Here is a 12,519-nt window from a genome sequence, read left to right on the forward strand (position 1 = left end):
CAATTTCTCTTCTCCTCATCTAAAGAATTACGAATGTCCTATTGAAGAATAAAGAGACACTAGTTGAGAAAAAATAATAATGTCATTGTTCATGTTTATGATAGATTATCATAAAAATCTCATACCAATTGTTGAAGAACGTTTTGATCATGAACAAACGGATCGAGATATTTTTTTAATCCTTAATAATCAAACATATTATAAATCTTAATACCTATGATTTTTTGCTTCCGCTTAAAAAATAAAGAATAGAAATTAAAGATTATAAATCTAACACAAATATATTTTATAATATAAATCTATATATTATGTACAAATTTATCATCATATATACAATTGCCATCAATTTTAGTCTTCACCGTGTTACCTTTAGGTGGTCCAGCCGTCCAGGTAACATCACTCGCGGTGAGGAGACAAAAATTTAAGTGAAAAAAGGATGGAAATTCATTGAGAATCTATTTGTTCTTTCTTCACCCGCCAAATAGTTGAAAGACTACCTTGTTTCCCTGCAGAAAGAGATTTGCCCAATATTGACCATTACCAATTAAGAAACTTGGTCCTATATTTCTTAATCAAATTCCGTTAGTTGGTCTAGAAAGGAAAACAAAGAAGGGAAGTGAATGTAAAAGTAAGGAATGTGATAAAAAAAATGTAAAAACTGTCAATGTTATGATTTAATTTTAAACCCTATAGCCTATAGGATATCATAACAAAGTTACAAAATAAATTATAATAAGAGTAAACACGTTAGTTTGTAACATAAAAATACTGGTTATAACATTCTATAATTTTTTTCCTAATATTTTGAATGTAAAATATTATATATTAATGTTAGACTTGTAATACCAAACATATTAGAGATAAGATATTCAACACTTTAAATTTGTTTTTAACATATATTTATTTAGCAATCCAATGTTTATCTGTTACTTTCTATAAAATGCCAAAGTTTGTTAGTAGTGGTCTTAGCTGTTAGTAGTGTCACTTGCTCGCTGTATTTGAATTTTGTTTAGTGGTAATGTGTGAAGGTAATAGCCTATATAAGGATGCAACAACAAGGCAATAGGGGAATGAATTTGAGTAGAAGGATGTCCTTGTCCTCGAAACAAGGCTCACAAGGTCCTTTATTTGTAACAAACACACCATTTTTACATAGAAAAACATTTTCACATCTTAGCCTGCTGGAGAGAGGAAATATTTCCGAATTTTTAGGGTACCCTGTGAACAAATATCCAGTGAAGATGACTAGGTGGGACCTATATATAATTCAAAGGATTAGAGCACGTGGTTATCAACCACTTGATTTAATTTGATTTTTTTTATTAAAACAAATCAAATTAGATATCAATATAAAATTAATCAATTTTACGATAAAATAAACTTTAAATTGACAAAATAAAATCAAATGATTTTGTGAATATCTCTTGATAGAATTTAATCAAATTACATTCAATCTAATTTGTGAACATCTCTTAATAATAATAGGAATACTCTTCTCTACATACTAAATTAGAATAGTTATTTTGAATGAGAATATTTTAAAGATCTATTAATCAACAAAATTGTTTTCAAGAATTTTTCTTCAATGAGAATACTTTTAGGGATTTTAATTTTCTTGATCTATAATTTCTTTGGATTTATTCTTTTCTTCTTTGTTTTTAAACTGAATTTCAGTATTCTTTAAAAGAAATTATCATTGATTAAAAATACATTTTTATTAGAATATAAATTATTTATCATATGTTTAAAATATTTATTCATTATGGAATTTAAATATAATATATTTTTTATATTTAAAATTAGTTATTTATTAGATTTTTATTATATAAAATAAACATTTATCCTTCATCTTAATCAATGATCACGTTCGAGTTTTATATAAAATTGTATTAAATATTCACAAGAAAATTTTTATTATTTATAATAATCTTATCTGATTTATATAAAATTATCTCTTTTAGGAGCTTTAAGTATGATTAAGACTCAGAATGTGATCAGTTCCATAGTCATTGGATCGAAATTTTTAAAAATATCTCAGGATTCCACTCAGAAGTTAAAGTCTCTAATTACGATGGTTACATATATATATATATATATATATATATATATATATAAAACTTATTATATGAATTGCATATATTAAAATACTAATTCAAAATTAATAATGTAAGCTAGCTCTACAGGTCAAACCTGGGTCCAAACACTCCAATTGTATTATGGATTGTTCAATCGTAATATAATTGGGGTGCACAAGAGCAAATACACTGGTGCGTTGCGTAATTATCTTCCTTGCATTCTATGTATTACATGTAAAGATAATGAATTAAAACGTATGTCTCTTCTAAAATGCGAAAATATATTTTAGAAAGTAAATTTTAAAATTATAAATTAAAGTAAATTTTAAAAATATTAACCATTGCTTTAAAACAAATTACTCCCTCTGTCTTTAATTATAAAATATAATTGATTAATTTATATTTATTAAAAATTTAGTTAATTTAATTATTAGTATTAAATTTATTTATAATTATAATATTTTTTCAAATTTAACCTTAATTTTATTGGGAACCTACTCATCTTCTCCAATCTCCATAGAAGAAAGAAAAATACAATTAAAGATATTTTAATAAATAAAATTAATATACAAGAAAGATGAAATGAAATATTATAATAATTAATAAGGGATAAAAAGATTTATTGACTATGTTTTATAAATAAGGAGTATTATTTTTTAACAACAATGTCTTAATTATAATTTTTTTTATCTTTTTACTTTTTACAATTATCTAGAGAAATAGAAAGATAAAAGAAAGAAATGTAAAATAAGACGTGTGATATAACAGAAACAAATATAAAAAAAAAAAGTGACGTTGTTATAAAATGTACTGTAAGAAATTATCTATTAATAACATAATATTTCAAATATTTAAATCCAATAATCTAAAGGAAATGCTCCAAGAAACATGTTTAAAGTATTTCTTAACAATACACAAACTCACATTATCTTTGCTTTTCATAGTATATTGTTTTTATTTTATTTCACTTAAATGTTTACAATAGAACAATGTTTTAGATACATAACTTTAGGTATTTGTAGTGTTGTTCTTTACTTTTTTTTTTATATAAATTGAAGTTGTTTTAATTACTCATTTGGTCCCTATAGTTTTACGATTCATACTTTTTTAGTTCTTATAGATTGAAAGTGGTTTTTTTAATCCCTATAAGTTATATTTTAATTCTCCTCTATAGTTTATATTTTAATTTTCTTTTAGTCTCTTAGTTTGAAAGTGATTTTTTAATCTTTATAATTTATATTTTAATTTTTTTATCTTTATAGTTTGAAAATGATCTTTTTAGTTCTTATATTTTATATTTTAATTTTCTTTTAGTCCTTATCATCAAAATATGAATAATATTATCAATTATAATTAATTATAAAAATATTTAAAAGTAATTCGTAATTAATTTATCACAAGATAATTTTTAATAAAAAAATAGTTAATAATTTATAATTATTTTGTAACCAATTATTTTTATATATTTTTTTTGTAATAAGGAATAAAAGGTAATTAAAATATAAATTATAATAACTAAAAGATTACTTTCAAATTATAGAGACTAAAAAAAATAAAAATAAAAATTATAGGGACTAAAAAAACTACTTTTAGATTATAAGGACTAAAAAAATTAAAATATAAATTATAGAGACTAAAAAAAATAAAAATAAAAATTATAGGGACTAAAAAAACTACTTTTAGATTATAAGGACTAAAAAAATTAAAATATAAATTATAGGAATTAAAAAAAATCATTTTTTAACTATAGAAACTAAAAAGGTATAAATCATAAAACTATAAAGAACAAATTAATAATTTAACTAATGAATTTTTATCTTGGTAAGAAATGCTTTAAACACTAAATACGTATTCTTTTACAGAATTTTGTTATCATAATAATTATTTTCGACTCTAGTAAAATTGTATCTTATGAAAGATAATGTACTTCACACAAAATAAAAAAGAAAGATAATTAAGTGGGTGTAATTATAATGAAATTTATTATTTTGATTTAAGAAATAACATCACAAATACTCAACCAACATCATCTACGATCTAAGTTTGGTTCTATTTTTTTTTTTTTTTTGACAGAAAATGTTGTTCCTTAGATAATAAGCATTTTGCAATTACTCTTTGGCATGAACACAAATGCTTATATTTTAGAAAATGGAAACGCGTATAGGGAAACCCGCGCGTCTATGCCAAAAAACCAAATTAACAAAGGTGCCCTAATTTACGTGGTGTTCCTATGTCAGTTTCCATGCCATGTCTCGTGCTGGATGGCACATATCACGTTTTGGTATAAAATTTCTTCTTCTCCTCCTTTTTTCACTCCCTCTTCCCTCCTTCTCAAACAAACAATCTTATCTACAGAAACTGTAAGACAACTGGACATTATGCCCTTATACGTGTATACGTATCTTGAAAAACAACATTCTCAAAAAGCCCTAAAACCCTAACTCCAAACGTTAAAGTTATCATAAAAAACAAATACGAACAAAACCAGCTGGAGCTTAATATCTAAGTTTCGTATTGCTTAGCTTCTTTGAGAAGCTGACAAAGACGTGTCGGCTGGTATATAGAAAAATGTTTATTCACAATTCTTAATTTGAAGGGTTATTATGTTAAGCTGTGTTCGTTTCTTTTCTCTCCGTATACTTAAAACCATGAGCATCATTCCACATCACATAAAATTTCATAGTGAACTGACAAAAACGCCACACCAAGGTGTGGCATCAGTGAAAATGTTCAACAACTTACGCAGCAAGCTTCACGTACATACCAGTTTATAATCACTTGGAATTTTATAATTAATAACAAGATGCTAACTGATTGTGACATTCATATATGCACCCCAAAGCATGGGACATCAACAAAACCACGTTGAAAAAATTTGATGATTCAGGACTATTACTTGATATTTTGAATAGTATTAATTATATAGCACCTTGTGTATGAAATTAGCATACATTTTCGTTGAACTTGGAAGGAAACGTGAAGGGAACGTGTATGTGCGCGAGTGTGAAAGAAAGAGGAGAGAGAGAGATCCGTTACTTAAGATAAGAAGTCTACGTGAAGAAAAGGGGTTAAAAGGGTATATACAGTGTTTTTGTTGGTTTGGTGCAAGATGTCTACGTGAAGAAAAGGGGTTAAAAGGGTATATACAGTGTTTTTGTTGGTTGGTGCAAAGATGTATACATAATCATAAACGTATTCTTTATGTGACATTCTTTGTCGGTTCGTATGTACATTTCTGTGAATTCTTACATGGCTTTAAGGACACTCTAATTTGACACTGCATCAGAACTCCTAACACAAACACATGCTCTCACTAAAAAAGGTGAAACGTCCTAAGAAGAATCAGGTTGCCCCATCTCCACTCTTACCCACCACCGTTTAATTTCTACATTTTTCTATCTTGTTTTCTTTTGTTCTTATTTAGTAGTGTTCTCATTGTTCACATAATTAGGGCTAATTTTTATTTCCTTAGCCAATCTAATTAATCTTTTCATGTATAATAATAACAACCTTTTAACTCCCTAAGCCAATTAATGCAAGTTCATAATTAATTTAGTCCTTGATATATACAACCGTATATACGGGGACACAAGCAAACTTGGCGTCTAAGCATCATTTTCTATATGTAGAACCCACTTTTGAGTCCCACCTTTCTTTTATCGGTTATACCCTTTGCCCCCTCTCTCACTCTCTCTCTCTCTCTCTCCTTCTCAGTGCAAACAGTTTAGAAAACCAAATTAATCTAGTTCAATCATACATAGAGAATACAGTGTAAAGAATAGATTTTCTCCCCTACCAAAAACAAGAGGTGAATCGGGAAAAACGTGTTTTGAAAGAGACAAGGCTATGAGCTTTACCTTTTCCTTTTTTTGTTGCTCCTTCTCTGTTATTCTTTCTTGTGTTAACTTTTTTTCCCTTCCTGGTTATATTATTAGGGAGCTGAGATATTGTAAGGTGGTGTGAAAGGAATTAACAAGGATCTGTTTTGGGATATATGGGCATAAGAGAAAGAGATGACATGGTGCAATGACTCAGATGAGGAGAGGGGAATTGATCAACTGGTTGCACCAACAATTACTCCTACTTCAACTAATAACACTACTGTTCTTACTGATCATCGCACAAAAGCAAGCGAAATTCGCACCTTAACTTGCCCCTCATGTGGCCAAAACATTGAATTCCAAGACCAGGTACTGAAAATTAAAAGAGGTTTTGATTCACTAACCCTAATATTTGTGTTTTTATTTTATTTTATTAAACCTTGCCTTTAATTTGTTATTGCTATTCTTTTTTAATTTCTTTGGGTTTTGTATATGGATTAATAGACTGGAATCAATGACTTGCCGGGGTTACCAGCTGGGGTGAAGTTTGATCCGAATGACCAAGAGATATTAGAGCATTTGGAAGCAAAGGTACTGTCTGACGTGCCAAAGCTTCATCCACTTATTGATGAGTTCATACCAACGCTTGAAGGAGAGAATGGGATCTGTTATACGCATCCAGAAAAGCTTCCAGGTGTTTGATATTTTATTCTTGCCTTCAGAAATTTTTATTATTATTAATTTCGTCATGTTTTTTGGTGATTTTGGAAACGGGTTTTAAATTATTATTATGACAATAATAGTAAAATACTTATAATTTATTTGCTCTCTCTTCTATCCCACTTCCATCCTATTTTCTTCTTATCTCTTACTTCCTTTTCCGTTGACGTCACATATTGCATCTATCATTTTCTCTCTTTATTTTTTTTCTTTTCTTCTTATCACACACCTCTTTCTACCGTCAATCCACTCCATTTTGAAATAGACAAATATAATTGCTCATAATAATTTTATGACAAGTCTTGATATATTATGAAAAATTACAAACTAGTATGACTCAGGAACTACTTGTGAACACAATTGTAGTTGCAAATGGTTTAGTAAAGCCTTGGAATGGAAATCCCGTTTGATTCATAGGTTAAATTCCAAATTTTTTTGACAAATCAAAATTTTATTGTTAAACTCGTAATTGAAATTCTACTTTATCTGGAGACATCAAATTGATGTGTTGCATGAAACAATGTTTTAACGTACGTTTGTGTAAACTTTGCATAAAATACAGAAGTAACAAAAACATTATACCGTTTGTGTAATTGAAATTCTACTTGATTTGAAGACATCAGACTGATGTGTCGCTTGAAACAAGACTTTAGTGTATTTTTGTGTGTAAACTTTGCATCAAACTTTCTCTCTTTCTGATGCATAAAAACACAGAAATAACAAAAACGTTATGCGTTTTGTTTATTAAAAAAATAAAAAATCTGCCCACACACACGTTTAATGATGAAAATAAATTTACTGAAGGAAATTAAGGCAGTACTTTAGAATGACTGCCAAGACATTAATTTATATATACTCTCTACACATGAAGTAAATAATATGTTAATATAATTTGTTATTGGTTTTAAAATTCCATACTTGTTATGGAAGAGATTCTAAAAAGTAAATTTAACTCCCGGGGGAGCCGGAGATTGTAAAAATTAGGGGAGAAAATAAATAGATGATAAGATATTTTACCATTGAAATAAAAAAAGTCTCATCTTTTGGTTTGTTTTTTCTTGAATTCCTAACGTAGCAAATAAATTTTCTGTCCATTGGAGTTATGTGTCACTCTTTGTCTTCGAAGAAATCAAGAAAGAAATGGGAGGGGAATCACATCTGTTAACCAACTCGTTCTAGTATGTTACAAGGAAAAATATTTTATTCCTGTTGTCAATTACTACCAAACTCAATGGTGGCATCTCATCTTACATTTAGCCATGTGGCAAGTAAATGTAAATGTCTTCCCTTAATCTTGAGCTATAATACTTTGAAAAAAATAAAGCATTACACTCAATTGATGTATTATTTTCCAACATATTCTTTATTATTATTGAGTGAAATTTATATTAGTCTCACTTGCTATATAGATAATAAGACCTACATGCATTAATACTCAGATTACTTGGAACTGAAACCACATGCCTCCTCTTTTTTTATAATCTCTTTTAATTGAAAAATGACGTGTGATTAAAATGTAATACCCTTTTCTTATATTGTTGGTCTTTTATGCTAATGTGTCATTTTTTAATTAGGGGATAAGAATGGGGATCAAGTGATTTTATTTTTAATTTATTATTTGATGAGGCTAATAAAGATCAAAAGGGAAAAAGAAAAAAAAAAGAACAAACCTAAGTCTTGGAGAAGCAATTTAGCTTTTCATATCTTCACCTCAAAGCCATATTAATGTACTCAATCTAAAGTTTGCAAATCCGCATGCATTATATATACTTCATACATGCATGTGGAAGAAAGATTTTAGAACTGAAAACAACAACCCTTTCTATAACTCTCTTCATTATGTTTTTCTTACCTTAACTTATCCTTGAATTGTTAATGTTAATGTTTTTATGTTATTTTTCATTCTTGATTATAATCTCTTTTCCCTATATATTTCCCTTTGTATATGCATACATGAATCTCATACATGCAAATTTAGAAGATCGAGTTTCTCTATGTAATAATAAAAGATATATGAAACATTAATTAATATTCCGGGAAGAATTACAGGTGTAAGAAAAGATGGACAAATCCGCCACTTCTTTCACAGGCCATCTAAAGCATACACAACAGGAACAAGGAAAAGAAGAAAGGTTCACACCGACGAAGAAGGAAGCGAGACAAGGTGGCACAAAACAGGAAAAACTAGACCAGTTTTTGTTGGTGGTGCTGTGAAGGGGTTCAAGAAAATCCTAGTCCTCTACACCAACTATGGAAGGCAAAAGAAGCCTGAGAAGACCAATTGGGTGATGCATCAATACCACCTTGGCACTAGCGAAGAAGAGAAAGATGGAGAATTGGTGGTTTCAAAGGTTTTCTACCAAACACAACCTCGACAATGTGGTAATTCCATTATAAAGCAGGATCTTTATGATGAAGAAAGATTGATGACTAACCAAAGTGTCCATAATGATGATGACAACAATATAATACCTAGAAATAATAATGCAAGTGCTCTTATGGACTACTACAATCCTTCTTTCATAAATTATGACCAATTGGGTGGTCGTAGTAATAGGGAAAATTCACCTCAACTTATTCCAAATTTGGTCATGCAAGGTGATAGCTCTTCTTTCATTCGATTAGCAATGGATGCAACCAAAGCCAAGATGGACAGAAAATAGCTCCTTACTGGAAGAACTTTCTTGGTAGAACATATAGTAGTGACAATGACCATATATTGATGTTGATGTTTTTTTTTTTATATTACTATTATATATATAACATGTATTTATTCTATATATGGGACGATAAGTTGGAAGAAAGACAAGGCTTCCATTATTATTATTATATATATATGTGTGTCGAGGATTACCCATTTGACGACCCTGGTTGCAATTGAGAGGAGATAACGGTTGTTCCGGTACTGTGGTTTTTATCTTAGGTTTAATGTACAGGTAAATTTGTAAAATCGTTCACATGTGATTCTATATGTCAAATTATGCAGAGTATGTTTGTTTTAAAGTTCAAAACCCTCCAAATGGACGTTCAACAGGAACATGTAATTTCCTTTTCCTTTTTCTTTTCCGGCCCTACATAAATACAGATGTATTTTCCATTATATATTTATCTACCGATGATTTTTTGGTCTTTATTCTATAGAAACCTTATTTACAATCACGCATATTTTATTTTATTTTTACACATAACCATACATCATTTGGATTGTGAGTTAATGTTAAGGTAGATTCCCGTATGTGTTCATCATGAAAAGCCTTTATATTTCTTTAAAACATGCATGCACACTTTTTTCATACGCAAAATTTATTTTTTAGATTTTATATACATATTTATATACATGTTGATATCTGTGCTTTTAATTGGGTGTAACAACAGTAATATAACATGAATTTACAATCGTATATAAACCATTCAAATCTCTCATTTTTAACTCGTTCCTAATGTCATGATAGAATGCCCTACTTGAATTGTAAATCACATACACATTCTTACTAAAGTAGTGCATATGTTTTCTGATGTTTGTTTATGGAAATTTCGATCATAAGTACATATAGACAAAAAAATTATTAAGGAAAAATGTTAATTAGTGCGAATAAAATTTCGTCAAAACTATACGAATGTGATTTGCCACAAATCACTTTTTATATATTTTTAGTTTTTTATTGATATTTATTTTCTTAAAAATCTCATTGAACACAAGGACATTCGTGCATTCCAAGTAGCTTCACAGTTTATTAAGATTAAAATATATAAGTATATTTCTAATACTCATTTTTCAAATATTCCTTTACTAGTCTTTTCGTAAATTCAAGTATTTTTTTCAAACAAATTTTTTCGATTCACACAACTTTTTTAAAAGAGAGAGAAAGAGAAATAAATTATTGAAAGGAGGAAAATAGAAAGTGAGCTAATTGTAGTTGGGACAGGAGTTCATATACAGTTTCGTACCCCCAAAGTTGAGCAAAGAGAGCAGAACAACCACCCAATTTAGCAGAGAAAGCTCCATTCTCATCTCTCAAAATGCCACCGCAAGCTGCAATATTATTCCCAGCATTCAAAATCGACCCGTCACTCTATTTAATGCAATCTCCCCATGCATAGGCCGAACCCAGTGGATGGAGGCATCACCATTTAGATTCTTCTCAGGCATGAATATCACGCGAGAATTTTACAGCCTAGACTATACGTAAATTATAGGATCAATTAATGAAACCCATGCATAATTGAACTATATCCTTATGTTTTTACTAAATGATGATGATCGATGATGTATCAAAAATAAATTTAGAAGCACCAAAATAATAATAATAATAATAATAATGGCATTACTCTAATTAACTCTCTTTTAAAAAAAATTGTAAGAGGGTTCGCATATATTTTAAAAAGAAAGACACACGCACACGATGAAAAACAATAGCTCACGAATAAGTTTAAGACTTAAGATGGAGAAAATAAAATAAAATAAGAGCTCAAATTAAAGGAAAAATAATAAATAAATTTATCAATTTTTTATATTATAATTTTATATTACTATTTTTTCCTTGTTCCATAAAGAATGACTAAATTAGTGAAACTTAAATTTTGAATTTCATCCCAAATTTCCTAAACTAGAACGGTCTCCAAATTCAACCTCTTAATTTTAATTAAAAATGTGTTATATCTATTTACTTATATCTTTCCTTTTCAATTATTTACTACTCTTCTTTTTCTTAATTTTCTATTTATTTTGTTTCATAAAAAATATATGGCCCATATACATCACATGCAAATGATAGTATGGAAACAACAGTGTTCAAACATACTATCACTTACCAGCTTTTCACTAGGAGATTTATTCATAGTATGTTTTGTTATTTCTTAGAATCAATTTTGACTTTCAAAATTACGGTGAAAAAAAGAAAAAATTGAAACAATTATTTATTACTTTAGTCTTCAAAGTAATTTTAAAATTAATTTTAATAAAATTAAAAATTAATCCTAACACATTCAATGGAACAACTTGCGTAGACTTTGAGGTAGCAAAATTTAACCTTTTATTTTATTTTTAATCAGCAAACTAAATGAGTGGTAAAAATTAAGGGTATCCAAACCTATATACACAGTAAATGACCATAAGATGTATACCAACCCAAAATTTAACATATTGATCACTACAGGTCACACAGACAGTACCACACGTGGTTGTCCACTCAAGTCCAATCATCAATATAACTAAATTCTTATTTATGCAAGGTGCACTTTAGAGGAGCCTTCTCCTTTTATTTTCTACTAAGTATCCCTTTTCAGAAATAATTATGTACATACAATTCGATACTAATGTAAACATCTATTCCAACTGCGCATCAAACCTCGAAACTATCTTCTGTTGAGCTATGTTTAATTGGCTCAGTTTTTCGTAATATAAAAAGTTACTATAAAGTTACAACTCAATAAAATTTAACAGTTTTAAGAGTTCCTTTAAAGATCTTGTTCTCATTTGTTAATTCCACGAGGAAGAGAGGTTAAAAACTTAAATGTGCCATTTATTTTTAGACCTACTTCACTTTTTTTTCTTTTTTTATATAAAAGCAGTTTTTACATTTTTCTTTTATAAAAAATAAACTATTCAATTTTTTAAGAACCCTTCTCTATATATGGTTGGACCATTTTTTTTAGGAGAATTGAGATTAAAAAAATTGAGTCAACCACAACCAATATGTGATGCAATCGTAACATAGTAGGGGTCCCAAAATAGCATTTCTCTACGGTGGTTGCTTCAGAAAATAAAGAACTCATTTAACCACAGGGAGTTATTAAAAAACCAACTATAATATTTACACAAGCGGGCAAAATGATGTAAGCCGATCGTTTTTACAAATTATTTACGAAAGGGGATCTATTTTAAAACAATTTTGCAAGGGAAT

The 12,519-nt window shown here is 28.5% G+C and overlaps 1 protein-coding gene across 2 annotated transcripts; it reads left to right on the forward strand.

Moving 5' to 3' along the window:
• Positions 1-5,687: 5,687 nt before the first annotated feature.
• LOC100795920 (NAC domain-containing protein 73) lies at positions 5,688-9,461 on the forward strand. Of its 2 annotated transcripts, XM_003529304.5 has the most exons (4): positions 5,688-5,883; positions 6,011-6,265; positions 6,401-6,590; positions 8,666-9,461. In XM_003529304.5, the coding sequence occupies exons 2-4, from the start codon at positions 6,089-6,091 to the stop codon at positions 9,277-9,279; spliced, it is 981 nt and encodes a 326-aa protein (XP_003529352.1). In that variant the 5' UTR covers positions 5,688-5,883; positions 6,011-6,088; the 3' UTR covers positions 9,280-9,461. The 2 variants fall into 2 exon arrangements, with proteins under 2 accessions (XP_003529352.1, XP_040873288.1); XM_041017354.1 differs by having other exon boundaries at positions 5,870-6,265.
• The last annotated feature ends 3,058 nt before the right edge of the window (positions 9,462-12,519 follow it).

Source organism: Glycine max, chromosome 7 (genome assembly GCF_000004515.6).
Source record: "Glycine max cultivar Williams 82 chromosome 7, Glycine_max_v4.0, whole genome shotgun sequence".
NCBI classification, from domain to species: domain Eukaryota; kingdom Viridiplantae; phylum Streptophyta; class Magnoliopsida; order Fabales; family Fabaceae; genus Glycine; species Glycine max.